At 57.2% G+C, this 15500-nt stretch overlaps 1 protein-coding gene across 1 annotated transcript in view; it reads right to left on the reverse strand.

Annotated features, from left to right (window-relative positions):
* The window catches only part of CNTNAP2 (contactin associated protein 2), a 1612013-nt gene that overhangs the window by 158032 nt on the left and 1438481 nt on the right, over positions 1 to 15500 (reverse strand). Inside the window, exon 16 of the mRNA XM_045834058.1 lies at positions 10264 to 10434. Within this exon, the coding sequence (XP_045690014.1) occupies positions 10264 to 10434 (171 nt within the window). The remainder of the gene's footprint in view (positions 1 to 10263; positions 10435 to 15500) is intronic.

Here is a 15500-nt window from a genome sequence, read left to right on the forward strand (position 1 = left end):
AAAAGAGAGAAAATCACAATGTCCCCTACAGAAATGGATAACATTTCATAAAAAGTAATGATTCATTATAAAGTGCCCTTCCTTTCCCCTTATTTCTGGTGATAATCACTGAAAATACAACTTTCCTGATTACACTGCGTAAATATTCTGCCTCCCTGGAGACTGCGTACGCCAAACACCTCCAAACCCTTCTTTTTTTGGGGGGGGGCAGTCTGGTCAAAGTTCGAACAGCCCCGTTTGCTCGTCTCACGAACTAAGGGAGGGGACGCAGCCTCTCCCTCGAACACCTCCTTTGGGAGCAGGGCTCAGCCCCTGGCCCGCCTCCGCCTGGGGCTGGCGGGGCACACCCTCTGCCCGGCGAACGCTTGGGCTGGCCTGGGGGCAGGCTTGCCCTCGGGGGGCCCCCGTCCTGCTGGGCACGGCCCGCGCGGCCACCCCGGGGGAGGTCTTCCGTTTCACCGAGGGGGCCTGCGCCCGAGGCTGCGGGAAGCCGTGGGGTGCGAACCAGCCTTACACAGCCGCCGCCGCCGCGGCCTCAGAGCGTGAGCTTGGCTCCCGCGTGGCAGGACGGGCTGCAGACGTGGGACGGGAAGCCGGGAGGGTGGAGGGAAAACCTATCTGCTCACAGGTGAGCCCCACGAGGAGGGGCGGTTGGTTACACAGAGCTCTCGGCCGTGGAGATGGATGTTCCCCGATCTTTTTAAACCCGAGTTCGCAGCTCTTAACACAATAACCCAACGGTCGTCTCCAGAAGCTGGGGCCCAGATGCGGCAGGATGATGGGGGAGAGGGCCAACCCCCGAATCTCTCAGGTGAACATCCTCCCAGTTAATGCGTTTCTCTTCGGTACCTTACATTCTGGAGGTCGTACAACGAAACACGGCTTCTTTTGTTGTCTTTTATGAATATGTAATTATCATTTTCTAAACTGCAATGCTCTCTTGGAGATTCTGATCTATTATTCTCTGCCCTCAGTTGAAAAGAAAATCACTGTTGTGTAGTTTTAAAAAATCGACATGAAAAGCGTGTTTCTAAAATGCCGTCACATGAAACAAGTAGGGTGGAAACAGTATGGACCAGATGATTTCACGTGGGTAGAAAATCATACGTAAGGGCGTAGAAAAATGCTGGTCAAAGTACACACCAAAAGAACAGTATTCAACATAGTAGAATATGGGATTATAGATTTTTTTTTTTGTTTATCCTTCTTGCTTCTCTGGACTTTTAAATCATTCCAAATAAGCAATATTTGTATAATTTTAGGAAAACTGATAATTTTCACTTATTTTGCAAAGGCTGGCAGCATTTTAAGCAACTGTGTTCTGTAATTTTACCAAGTGTTTAATCAGGGGGGTGAATCAAAATGCAAAAAAGGGATTTCATTTAAAGACAGAATGAAAGGGAACTGAAAACCAGATTGAAACCAGCCTCCCTCCCTCTCTCCCTTCCTGGTTTTAAGACACCCGAGAAGATGAAGAAAAGAGAGAGTGGTCAGACTTCACCACAGAATCATTCTGAACAGGATGCAAACCTTCTCCCATTGAAAATGGCTAAAACCAAGGGCATGCTCTCTTTCGCAGTAAAATCCTCACAGGTCCGAAGGGCCAGCCCGTTCGGAGTTTGAGCTCCTGTCTACAGGACTCGGGATGCGAGAGGAGCGTGACTCAGTGTCCTAATTACACTCGACAGGGAGACGCCGTGTCTATGGTTCTCGGGTCCCGGCGGCACCTCCCCGGGAAGGCCCTGCAGAACACCGAGGGCCGGCCGCTCTTCAGGAGGAGGCGCTTGGCGTCCCCGTCAGTCCTCATCAGAGGAGTCGCCGTCGGAGATGCAGAGACCCCAATGTGACCACTGGAACACTGCGCACAGAGGCAAGTACAGCGAGTCACCGCCCAGGAGGCTGTGCGTCCAGTGAGCTCCCTTCTGTTCAACTCTCGACACGGATTTTAACGAAAGACGTCTTCGACTGCCCCTGGGCTTTAGCTGTGCTCTCCAGTTCCTCGAGTGCTCCACGGCCTGCCTCCTCTTCTCGCTGTGGCTCCTGCTGCTCTCTCTCTGGAAAAAACCTTCCTCTCGCTTCCTTGCCTTCAAGGCAACTCACACGCTGCATCTCCTGGAAACTGGCCTTGCGGTCTCCAGGTGAGGGGAAAGGCTACTACTCTTGGTTGCCACGGTATCGGCGGCAGGGACTGCTAACTTCTCGTGAGAAGTTTTTGCCTCCTTTCTGCAGTTACCCATGCAAGTGGCCATGCACCCAGAGCTGTGTGTCCCCGTCCCCAGGCATCTGGGCGGAGCCATGTGACCAGTTACCACCAATGGGACGAGGGCCCTCCCTTCCTCCGCCTGCCAGCTGGACTCGGAAAGGCTCTAGGAGGAGGGGGACCCTCCACCCAGAAGGAGCCTTGACCACAAATCCCTGCGTGGAAGGACTTCCTGGACCAGAGCCGCAGTCACGCGGCTTCACTTATTCCCAAATAAGAACTGCTTATTCCTAAATCTCTCGTGACCTCATCACATTTTAAATTTATTTATGTGCTTAGAAATCAACCGGAGGGTCTCCATCAGACCACTGGGACTTTGAAAAGATGAACTGTATTGCCATGGCCTTATTCTGGTTCCACTATCCAGCTCTGTAGCAGAACACTGGTTGCCAAAGTCAAAATACACACAGCTTGTGATATTATATTCAAATGAATCAGCGGAATCCTGTGATTCATGGAACTGTCAAGTTTCAGCACAAAGAGAAGGGGCCGGGGGCGCCTGGGAGCCTTCAGGTTGGTTTGTGCCCCTGCGGATGTCCCAGCCTCCTTCAGTAACGCTCCCACCTGCTCTCCCAACGGGAAGGGAGGCAGCACCGGGCACTGAATATCCCCCAGGCAAACCGCAGCTTCGCTGGCTGTCAGACGAGCTCCGCGTTCGGAGACCTGGGAGGGAGTCCTTACTTGGGTCCTCCCCATTCCTGTTCCACGTGGACTGGACCCCGGGGTCTGGAACCCGGGCCGCAAGGTGACACGTGCAGCTCTACTTTTCAGCCACACTTAAAGCGCAGGCAAACGGGCCCTGGCCGGGTAGCTCGGTTGGTTGGAGCATCATCCTAATACAGCAAGGTTGCAGGTTCGATCCCCAGTCAGGGCACATGTAAGAGACAACCAATGAAAGCATAAGTAAGTGAAACAATACATCGACGTCTATCTCTCTCTCCCTCGAAAATCGATAAAAATAAAGTAAAAAAGCCAACAAGCAAACAAGCTCCTGTGGCTAACGGTGGTATACGAGTTCCATTCGCAATGTTATGTCTGTAGACAAACACATCCAAGTTCTGAACAGCCCGCTATAACACAGTGCTTTGGGAAACGGAGAAGCACCTAAACGAGAATATTAACATGAAAAGAGACACGAATGTTCTAGAGACAGAAAGAAGTCTTCTCCCCCCATGAAGTATTCAAGAAGGATGTACCTCCGTTATGACCCAAGTCCTGTGCTAGGGTCGTGTTGTCTCCTGGTCTCCTGAAGTTTCCATCTTCACTGCTGTTAGGGACTGTCTTGTAACTTGAGAAAAACACGTGTTTAAGAAGATAACTCCCTGAATTAATTTTCTGAAAACGGTTTTCCCGAGGTTCCCGACTGACGTCCAGTTGGCCCGAGTTCCGTCGCACCGTTTTCAGGCCGCGTCCGTGTGGTGCCCGGCGGGAGCCCCGCACGGCGGTGCCGCTGCGGCTGCCCCGGGGCCCCCGCGCCAGCGCTGGTCCTGGGCTGTTCCAAGCCGTCTTCCCTGGTCCCTCCTTCCCTGCATTCAGGTGAAGCTTCGCTCTCTGATTTACTGCCTCTCTTCTTCTCCTTTTCTCCAAAACCAGGTTTGAATTAATGGGTCCCCAGCGTCATGCTTAGTTGGATCAATTCTCTGGCATCGGAATGTCCACCGAGGAACGATGACACGGTTCCTCCTCCTCGCGGCACTTGTCTCCGTAAGAACTCGGAGCCTGCGGAGACCCGTCAGCTGCCGGAGTGCCAGGTGCCGGTCTCCAACCCGATTGTGACTCAGCACCCGTGCTGCTGCCGCTCCCCCGAGCCCGTGGGTGTTTATTGCTGAGTAAAGACATCACGCCTCCCCCCGTGGCGGCGGATCGGAGCCACGACCCCAGGCCCCTCTGCTCGCCCCCTCCCTCGGGGAACAGCCGCTGTCGTCCAGCGGGCCGCCGGCGGGCCCATTCCAGGGGCTGGTCTTTCTGACACTTTAACGGGCCATCTTTTTGAAGGGAACGGGGCTGGGGCCTACCACCCACAACCAATAATGTATAAAACATTACAATCAGAGAACACGAGGAAACAAAAAAACCACTTCAAACGTTCAGCCTTTCTCCTCGGTGATGAGGCACAACACACGGTGTCTCCAAACCCTCCAGTGAGGACGCCCGTGACTTCCCGGGCAGTGCACTGCGTTTGCTGCCTTGTAGACATGTTGTTGTTGGGCTTGGGAAAACGCAAGACTTCTGTCTTATACATGTTTTATAAGTCAAGGTGTAGTAAAAAAAACTCTTCTGTGCCCTGGCTGGGTGGCTCCTCTGGCTGGAGCGTGGTCCTGCGCCCCAAAGGGCTGCGGGTTCGAGCCCAAGCGGTCAGGGCAGGCGCCTGAGCCGTGGGTCTGACACCCGGTCAGGGTGTGTGTACGGGAGGCAATCAACGATGGCTGTTTCTCTCTCGCATTGAGGTCCCCCTCACTCTCTCTCTCTAAAAATCAATAAAAACATGTCCTCCAGTGATAATTAAAATTTTTGTGCGTGTGGGGGGCAGGGTTTCAGTTGGGGGGTGGTCTTCTAAAGCTGCCTCTGGAGTGTGGAGGAAGAAACTCAGAACCACAGCTCTCAGAGAGAGGCGACTTGTGTGGCCGGCGTAAGAGGAGCTCCTGACTGCTTCTAGAAATTTCCAAATCAGTGCACATGGGTGGATCAGTAGCATCTAAGGTAACGGGCAAGTTTTCATATCAGAGGACTGACTCCTTGTAACTCTAGGGTCCGTATGCCATTTACTCCTACAACTGTCCCTTCAGAAGATCAGCAAGAAATCTGGGTAAAGTTGGTATAACTGTATTATTTACCAATTATTTGTATGCCTTTTAATATTTGATAAAAGGCACACAGCTAATATAGTCAACTCCTATAATATAGCACCCATTTCACCTTTAACTGATATCTCTAAACTTTTTTGCCCATGACTGAATTTGAAAAGTTTAGATCAAAAGCTAGAGAAATGTATTGAAAGTTTTTAAAAAATCACAATAGTGTTGCTATTCTGGTTTTAACTTTTTTCTTGAAGGTGCAATTTTTCCCCTGGTGTACCGTAATGACCAAGGCCGAGTCATTCTGCAGATCCCAAAGCTTTGCTACAGACCGAACTCACACTTCTCACAGTTCGACTTGCAGAGTAATAGAAACGTGAAAGTCCTTCCTGAGTCTCTGTTGATGAAATAAGTTGGTGTGGAGAAGTGAAAAGGATAAATCTGGGTGCTAACCACCTGGTATGTACTAATAACAACTCAGTATACATAAAAGAGATAAAACATCCTAAGTAGCAACCCAAAGTCAAAACAGGCCAGTGGAGGAGTAAAATTAGACACGAGTGAGCCTCTTCAATATAGAAAGCTGCTCCGGTTCTGGAACAGCGGCAGATGCACTGCTGTTAGCTTATTCCCTCCGAGGCATCGGGTTCTGTATGCTGCAGAATGTTTCTTCCGTGTCTTCCTCCGGCCCGTGCATTACAGGAGGCTGCGTCTCGTGGAATCAAAGCTGCTCCTTAACCCCGTGTCTCCGGATCAGGAGGACATCAGGCGGCTGCCTCCACATTTGGGGGAGACACGCCTGTGAAATGCAAATGTTTTCTGAGCCACCCCGATGTCGGAGGAAGTGCAAACTGGGCCGGCGTGCAAGCCCATGCTCACGTTTCACGGCAGCTTCTGGTTGCTCCTCCTCAGTGTCTCCTAGTCCGTGAGCATCCCCTTCAAAGATTTCCCACTCTGTCCCCAGAAATCTCTTTTAAATTATTAAACGAAAATAAAAACCCCCCACGGTCACTGTCATCGATCACTCGCTCCTCTGACCACAGCTCGCCTAACCGTGGGCACTGCAGCTCAGCTCCCCAGGGCCCTGTCCGCACCTCGGGGCCAGGAGGGCGGGGGAGGTCCCGCCCCTGTCCGCACGTCTCCTCTATGGCACCTGAGCCTCGTTCAGCCACGCGCCCTCCTGTGCGACACTGTGCCCTGATTCTATCACTGCCTGCGTGGGACCCGCGGACAGTGACATTCAGCCACCAGCTTCCTGTCCACTCTGTCCCTTGCCGTCCCCATCAGAGGCCTCAGCAGTGACGCGGATGACCAGACAACCAGTTCCCCGTCTGTCTCCAGAGCCTTTTCGGACAACCGACCGAGGGTCCCGCCTGCACGGCCAGAGCGCACGTCTGAAGTCTGCTTCCCTGGGAGGGCCCGGCGTGGGCCCAACACCAGCTCCGCCACGTCCCAGCTGTGTGGCCTCGGCCAGGCCCTCCCTCGCCCTCCGCCTCAGTTTCCTCACCGGGGACACAGAGGTGTGAGCGGCAAGGCCCGCTTCGAGGGGCGGCCGGGAGAGGGGAATGGCCTGTGGGGAGCCCACGGCGGGGCTGAGCCAAGCTGAGCCGTTTCCGTTGTCGTCACAGCTGCTCGTGCGCTCGTCTGCTCTCCGAGGCGGACAGGAAGGTCCTCCACGGATCCATGTGTGACTGGGCCATGTCCCCTCAGCGCCTGTGACCTCTGGTAGGTACTCAGCCAACACTCGCCGAATGGCTGAATAAATACAGACAGGGAATAAATAACATGCAGGCCCGAACGTTTTTTAAATGAGTTTTTAGATAATAGAGAGAGAAAGAAAGAGAGGGAGGAGAGAGAAACCAGTTTGCCGTTCCACTGATTAATGCATCACTGGTTGATTCTTGCATGTGCCCTGACCGGGGATCGAACCTGCAACCTTGGGGTTCTGGACCTTAGGGTACTGGGACAACGCTGTAACTGACCGAGCCATCCGGCCAGGTGCTGGCCTAATATTCTACCTTAAAGTATGCCACTGAAGGACACACTCTAATCATGCCATGTACGTTTATCTACTTCGGGGTGAAGCTGCCGACGGCACCCCGCTCCCTCCGTGGAACCGACACTCCGCTCTCACACTCAGGAGCCTCTCCTCTGGCGGGAGCGGCACCAGGCGGCCAACGGGCAGAAGGGCGGCTCTGGAGCCGGTGTGCAGGCCCGGGCCGTGGCAGGAGCCCTTGAGGCGCACAGAGAGGGCCACCGTCTGAGCTCCTGTGGAAGGGGGCCGGGGCCTCAGGCGTCCAAGGGAAGCGAGAAGCGGAGATGGTTGACGGAGATGTGACCTGAGTGGACCTTCTCTCGGAGCGGCCAGAGGCGGCCGAGACCGCGACGAGCTCTGCAGGGAGGGGCTCCTCGGCTCAGGGGGGGACGGCCCGCAGCTCCCCGTCTCTGCCCGCTGCCGCGGCGTCCTGCCTCCTCCGGGAGGGCGGCTGGAGAGCCGTGAGCAGGGGACGCGGGCCAGCACCCGCCACGGCCTTTCTCCCCGAGGGTTTCCCTCAAGCACAGAAGCCCGCCTTCTCCCCCCCCCCCACGCCCCCCCCCCCGCCCCGCACAGGTTCCTCAGAACCTCGACGGAGCTGCCACGGAACGGGGGACGGTTCATGTCCCTGCCCCTGCGGCGGGTCTTCAGGAGGCACTTGTGCCCCCATGATCGCCGCAAGGGCCGCAGGAGTCCGAGAAGCGCCGGCCTCCGGTCTGCGCCCTGAGCGACCCGGCTTCTTCACCGAAAGTGGACCGTGTGATGACAGAAGCGCCGTACGGTGGGACGAGGCCGTGATTCACCCCTTGCCCCGGGGTCTTCACGTGGCGGGAAGGCTCCGAAAACATCTCTGGAGACGTGTCACCCTCAGAACTAAGTGAAGTTCTACGGCGCAAGTGCTCAGGAGAAGGCTGGACAGCTGAAGGGAAAAACGGACTCATTCACCACACGGGGCTGGAGGACAGAGCTCCGCAGGCCCCTGCGCCCGCAGAGACACGAGCCAGTGGGCCCGGGAGCATCGCTGGAGGCCGGCACGGCATGGCGGGAGCCGTCCTGCGTCAGACACACCCGGGGAAGGCAGGGTCTTCGGACAAGACCAGAGTGCTGGGGAGGAGAGAAGGCGGCGGGGAGAGGGGAGGCCGGGCAGGAGATGGTGGGCTGATTCCAGAAGGGAAGCCGCAGGCGCCAGCCTGCAGGGCTGCGCGCAGGGTGGCAGCGGACGGGACACTGTGGGTGTCACCCATGTGTGGCTCCCCGGGAGTCGGCCCACTCAACGGCACGTGACATGCCCCGGCAGAAGCGCTGCTCTCTCTGGACGCTGTTCGCCTTCTTTCCGTCCGGACGTGGGCTCCCCAAACACGGGGACATACAGCAGGGACGGGCGGGTCCGAGTGACTCTGTAGAAACTCGGGACTCAGACATGGAACTAGCTCTCTTTTTTGCCATGAGGTAGTTCTGGAACACAGTCCAACTAAGGCGTAAGTCAGAAAACAGCTTCATTCAAGTCCTTTTAACTGTGGGGAGTAAAACCCCCTTTCCAATAATTCCAGTCCATAACTTATGAAAAGAGAGGATTTTATGTATTTATTTACTTATTTTAAAATATGTTTATTGAGGGGTGAGGAGGGGGGAGGGAGGGGGAAGAGACACACACACACACACACACACACACACAGACACGCTAACTGGTTGCCTTCTGTACATGCCCTGACCAGGGCTCAAACCTGCAACCTAGGTATGTGCCCTGACTGGGAATCAAACCCGCAACCTTTTGGTGGATGGGATGATGCTCTGACCAGCTGAGCCACCTGGCCGGGGCTATTTATTTCTTAATTCTAGGGCTAGAATACCCTCCGTCTCCCTCTCATTCAGATCTGACTCAGATTAGACCGATACCGAGCGTCCTTGGGAAGGTGAGGAAGTACCACTGCTTCACGGGCATCTGTAGTCCGTCATCCTAACCCTCCCCCCCACCCCCCAACATCCCATCCCCGCGTTACAGATAGGAAACTGGGATTCCGAGAGGACGCGGTTTGCCCGAGGATTAGGGTTCACCCTGCACACACTTTCTCCAAAGTCTGCCTGCTTTCTGCAACCTCCCAGACACCGTCTCACAGAAGGAAGGCCACAGGACCTCAGCAGAAAGACGTTTTCTGAGATTCCTTCTTTTAAACATCGTGATGCGTAACTAAAACTACAGAAGGAAAAATGTCGCACCAGACGTCTCCGGGAGATGGGTTGGGGACCACCGGGCCAGACCGAGTGGCGGGAGCCCTCGGGTGCAGGGCAGGGACCCGGAGAGGGAGACTCTGCGCTGTGGGTGCCGAGACTCTGTGGGAAAACCCGGGGCACCGACTGGCTTCCCTCCTGGCTGCATCTGTGCTCGTGCTGACTCCGTCTCCTTCCCAACGGCCAGCGGAGCCTGCCTTTACGAAGATTCACCAAACTCAGAAGTCTGCGGACCGTAAACCTCTGCAGCTGCCTTATGCCAGATGAGGACACGGCCCCGTAGGACGAGGGCTGCAGGGACTGAACTCTGAACGGAAGCCTGCGGAGGGGGTGTGGGTGGGGGTTGCTCCCCGAGAGCTGCGGAGGCCGGGCTCCACCCCATCACCCACTGCTACCGTCCACGCGGCTTCACGAACTCGTGCAGACGTTACGTTACATGATCCCTGATGCCCCCGTGTGAGCCCGCCCCACCCCACTCTCTCACGCCTTTTCCTGATCACGTCGCATGGCTCTCCATCTGCTCCTAACCCCGTCTGCTCGGAAAACACACGCAACAAGAAGACTTAAGTGTCCGTCCTTCTCCAGTTCTGTTAGGGCGATTCACCTCTCCTCCCTCCCTCCCTCCCTTCTTTCCTCCTTCCCTTTCCTTTTCATTCTCTATCATTTTTAATGAACATATCCGTTCTTCTTGCATACCCTCAGGGCAGTTTATTTTCTGTCTGTTCCTTGCAAATCACTGACTGGGAATCCCCCCGAGTGCCTGCGCCCCGAGAGCCGTCCAAGGCCCGGGACATGGGTCCTACTTAACACGGTGGACTCGCCCGTCACCCAGGGAGCCCCTGACGCGGGATCCCAGCGACGCAGCGCCATCGGGCCCCCGGCCAGCCTGCAGGGAGGGGGTGATGGAGCGGCTGCTCCCGAGTCAGCCCAGGGCTTGTACTCACACTTGAGCTCGAGTTTGATGAAGTCCGTGTTGCCCAGGTTTTCCAGGAACACGCCCCGTGGGGTCAGCGTCTTGAAGTAGAAGGCGATGTCGGCGCTGGTCTCCCCTTGGAAGGTGGAGAAGTGCAGGTAGGAGGACGGGTTGGGGAAGGAGGCGGCGTTCCAGTAGTTCCCTGCGGGGAGAGAGCAGACGCGGGCGGTGACGCCTGGCTCGGGCCGTGAGGTGGACCGTAGCCGCAGCGTGGGCTTGCGTGCCCACGTCTCCATGGGCAACGTCCCTGATCCTTCCATCCTGCTGAAGGGCGACGCCCTGGAGCCCCCCCGCCCCCACAGCCGTCTGTGTGTGTGTGTGCGCGCGCACAGGGAATATTTTATCGGGGATCGGGAGCCGCCGCTCCTGCCTGGAGTCGTCTGGGGCGGGGGGGGGGGGGCTGTGGGGAGCAGAGGCCCACAGGGGAGAAATCGGGGAGCGGCCCCTGGGGGTGCTGTGTGGTGGGTGGGGGGCTGTCTGGAACTTGTGCGTGTGTGCCGGCAGCTCTGAGGGGTGCAGGACCCCATTCCGCATCCGGGCTGAACCTAGCGGGTCAGAATGAGAACCGGGTGTCTGGTGTTCTGCCCTTGCTCATCATCCGCCTTTGCCTGGGGATGACCCGTCCGCGGTGCGCGGCAGTGGGGTGCAGGAGGAACACAGCTGGGGAGTGCTTCTCCCCCACCACTGCCCCGGGGAACTCCAGGTGACACGCCGCCCTGTGCGGAGGGGTGGGGAGTGCTGAGCTAAGCCCACCTGGTGGGCTCTGAGCTCGAGGAGAAGACAGGATGCACCCGCCCCCTCTCCCTGCTCACTGCCTGAAAGGACAGTGTCTCCAGGGGAAAAGCAGCTCACAGGACAAAATAAAAACACCATATTGGATGACGCACGGTCCACCAGGACAGACGGGGAACTGAACCCGTGACCTTTCCGTGTACAGGACGGCACTCCAACCAACAGGGCCACACCAGCCAGGGCAGAAAACCTTTTCGTATATACACATTTCTGAATACACTTATTATCATAGCTAAAGACAAATACATAAGCATGCTTTAAAATGTTTACTAAAGCCTTTAACTTTACTGCTAAACCTGTATTACAGTCACCAGTTCAGGCCAAGATGGAGTTGCTCATGCTAAGCCCTGTGTCAGCAAACCGAACCTTAACCCGGTTTCTCCCAGGAAAGGAAGACTCACGTCAACCAGTTAGCACTCGCCTGCCCAGCACAGGCTGCTGGGTGGCCCTGCTCCAGCCAATCAGCCAGTGCCGGGATGACTTCCTTGCTCCTGCTCACCTGGGGCTGTAGAAACCTCTGCCTCAGGCAGCTTCTCGGGATTCCCTTCTATCCGCTGGAGCGGACACTGCCCCACCTGCTGATGAAAAGCCTGCAAGATCAGCAGACTGTCTGGGGAAAACCTTCTTGTAACACCCAAAATATGTTTGTTTTTAAACTGAATTTCGCTGTATCTTTCCTTCCAAGAACACAATGTATTCCCTGAATTCAGTCTACAGGTTTTTATGTACTAGATTTCTTACTAGATTTCTTCCTCTTTTATGGAAATTATGCACAGATGCAATATTCAGTTCAACCTCTATTCTTAAATAAAATTAACTTTGTGTTGGTACTGCTATGCGTAAACTGTAATTTTAAATTACGTTTAGAATATTGCTATGTTATGAGATATTAAAATAACCTCTTATTTAATTAATGCTGTTTGTGGCTGCTCTTAGAGACAAGGACATAGAACACAGCGATACCCAGATGAGTGAGTGGCAGCAGGTCACCGGTGAGTCAGTGCAAACCATCTTTGCAAACGTCTGCACTCAGGCGAAGACCATGTGGCGATGGCGTCTATGGTGTAAGTTGTCCCCAAAGTCCCTGTGCAGTGTCCAGCTACCAATTTTTTAGAATGGCAACATCATAGCCTTTGGTCGGAGAAAAATACACTAGTTTTTTTGGGGGGAAGAATAAATATTATTTGACATTGGTTAGAGTAATACCTGGAAAGAAAGAATCTTAATTTAACTCTTTAAACTGCTACCCTCTGGGGTCTGAGTCCTCTTTCTGGCTCAAGACCTGGCTGAGATCTTGTCCCAGCGGTTCAGGCCCTCCTCCACCAGCCGGCCGACGCCGAGGGTCTGGAAATGAAACCAGAATCGGGCTCCGGGGTGCAACCCTCTCCGCGGTCCGGGCTCTGGGAGGGAGTGAAGGCACGTCCGTGGGCCAGCAGGGTCCCGCTCACCCTGACTGGGGGAGAACCTTCAATCACCGGGCGCCCGCCAGGGTCCCTGGCCCCAGCCACACTCCGCCCGACGCACGGCAGTCCCGTCTCTTTAGACCGAATCCCGGGCAGGCGTGTCGTGGACGTTGCCAGGTCCCCGGTCTGATCCAGCGCGCTCGTCCTTCCAGAGGCGGCGGCGCTGTGTTAACTAACACAAGGGGGCGCTGTCGGACGTGATTCCCGACAGAGGCGGGCAGGAAAAAATCCAGGGTGTCGGTATTCACCGGGGTCCGGCGCTGGTGCCCAGACACAGGCGACCCCAGAGGGCGGGAGGACCGCTCCACCGACCAGTTTATCCTGGTTTGGCAGAACGTCCCGCAGACGCCGGCCCCGCCCGCTCCGACAGCGCGCTCGCCGAGCGGCTCCGGGCCACCCTGGTGTCACCCGCCGGCAGGGAAGGTTCGCCGACGGTGGTTCCCGGTCCCTGCGGAGGCGGCTGGACGGTCACACGCTGTCTTCGGCGCCACCCCTGGGGGCTGTCCCGGGAACCTGGGCGACCTCGCTGTGTTCGTTCCCGACCAGCGACGGTGGCGACTCCTCGCCCCCGGAGCCGACCAGGGTGTCAGAGTGGAGGCGCCTCCCCCGAGGGGGGGAGGGGCGAGGGAGGAATTCCGTTCGCTTTCACTTTCCGAGCCCCATCCTTTCAATGCCCGCTGCGGCCCTACGGTCTGGCAGACACAGCGTGTCATCGGAGCGGTGCACGGGCCGAACCGGTGGGAAGTGGGCTTATCCGGTCGTGGCCGTCCAGCTTTTAACGAGCAGGGGACGGACCCTGGTGACCCGCGGTGGGCGAGGCCTGTTCCGATGGGTCTGGGGCCCAGCCTCCGGGACCCGGGGCTGGAACGAGGGCGCACGTGTGCCCTTCCCAGTCAGCGCTCCTCGGACCTCACGATGCCAGGAGCGTGCAGCACTGCTGTTGTTCGTTCATGATGCTCCCAGAGGCCTGAAAGCTCCCTGGAAGCTGGGCGGGAACCCTCTCTTCTCCGTAACCTTTGACCCCAGAGCAAAGTGCATGCTCAGTCAGTCATTGCATCAGGGGGTCAGTGAACAGCTGCCTCTCTCAGTTGTACTCAATTCCACTCCGTACGCAAGGTTCTCCGGGGACAGAGCCCCCTGTCTAGAGACCTGAGCGCTGAGGGGGTAGTGACTGGGAGCGGTCTTCCTTTCGAGGAGCCCCCACGGGCTCAGTGAACAGTGCCCCACATCCGCAGGGCCCACGGCCTCCTCACCTGCAGGCTACAGAAACAGCTGCAGTCTGTGCTGGCCGACCCTGGTCAGGGTCAGTGCCGCAGAGGGGCAGGTGACCCCGGACGAGAACGCGGGGGGACTAGGAGGCTCCTGTCTGTCAGGGACTCGCACGGCGGCAGGGGGCGGGGGGTGGGGGGGCAGCGTGGACAGGCAGCAGGGGTGAGTGTGGGAACGGAGGGGGAACACAGGAAGCAGAAGAGCCGACAGGGGGACGCCCCAGCCCGCAGGGGCCAGTGCACGGTGACAACGCGGAGGCAGGGGGAAGCGGCCGGAGACCGGGCCGAGGGCGGGAGCACGTCATCCAAGGGTGGGCGACGTGGCTGGGGCGGGGCCGATGGCTCCCGGAGTTGGGAAACCACTCGGGCACGTGAGAAGCTTCTCAGCCGCGTCCTGGGCGGGGCCAGGGCACGTCTCCCGGGGCAGGAGGGACCCGGCAGCGCCCCCCTCCGGCCACCTCGGTGAGGCGTCAGCAGAAAAGGCAGCACCACCTCTTCGCCCGAGTTCTTCTGCAGCCACTCGGTTACTTCTGTCTCGCCGGCGGTTACTGGGTATGGGGTTCTGACTTCAAAATTTCTGGGGGGTATTTTCTGATGGGCAGCCCCATTCATTCTGAGCCCGCCTTTAAGGTCTGACTTAGTGCTCAAGGTCACGTGGTGTTAGAAGGGCTACAGCAGAACGCAGGTCCCACTTCCTCCCTCCCCGTCCCAAACCCAGCTCAGCCACAACTCCGCCTGCACACCTTTCACTTGGTGAATTAATGCCTGTGTTTCTAAGGTGCACGTGTGCAGACACGTATTAGTTCACGCAGCTCGGATCTTCTCTACGGACTTCCCCGAACTCAGCGTGAGGACTGGGCAGTTCTACAAGCCAGCCTCCCTGCTGGTTCTCCTCTGAAAGCCAAACAGCCAGACGGCAGACTCTCGGTTACACCGACACTCAGTGTGCTCTGATTCCTGAAGCTCCCGGGCTCTGCAGTTCGCTTCCCACCGGCCCTCACTCCACTCACTGACTTGTATGTTCCCAGGAGCAACTGATCACCAGCCACGCCGGAGTCCGCTCTGTGCCGGCCACGCTGGCCGGGGTGGGGACCATGGGGATGTGCTGTGTTGCTGGGCGGGTGTGAGGATGGCGGCAGGGGCCTCGCAAGGTGCTCCGGCCTGCCCGCCACTCGGAGGGGCCGCGGTGCCGTGGGCCATGTGCCGGCCGTGGAATCAGACAGTCTGGCCCATCACCCCTACCCCCGGGGGATTTTCCTAAATCGCCCTTCCCTCGTTTGTTCGACGAAACAACGGAAACTCTCACAGGGTGCTGAGCACCACAGCGGACAGACGGTGCTGGAAGTGCACTCAGTGGAGGGCTGAGCCCTGAACACCCGCTCCCCGTGCGCTGCTCATCACCTCCGCACGGAGGGGTCTAGTGTCCCGTGCAGTCGCTGCCCGAGGGCCTGGCCAGGGGGAGTGAGGGTGGGACACTGGGCCCCTTCCCTTCACCAGGTGAAGAGCCAGTTATCAACCCGGGGACTCTCCTGCACCCACCTGACACTCGGGCGAACTTTCCAAGGGGTGTGCAGGCCAGACCGAGCGCTGTCCTGGCCCTCCTGGCCCTCCCAACTCCTCCAGCCACCGGCTCCTCTCAGACAGGCCCTGCACCTGCCCTCATGCCCTGTCTCTCCTCTGCTCCC

The sequence above is a fragment of the Phyllostomus hastatus genome, unplaced genomic scaffold (genome assembly GCF_019186645.2).
Source record: "Phyllostomus hastatus isolate PE091 unplaced genomic scaffold, TTU_PhHast_1.1 phas_contig_1021, whole genome shotgun sequence".
NCBI lineage: Eukaryota > Metazoa > Chordata > Mammalia > Chiroptera > Phyllostomidae > Phyllostomus > Phyllostomus hastatus.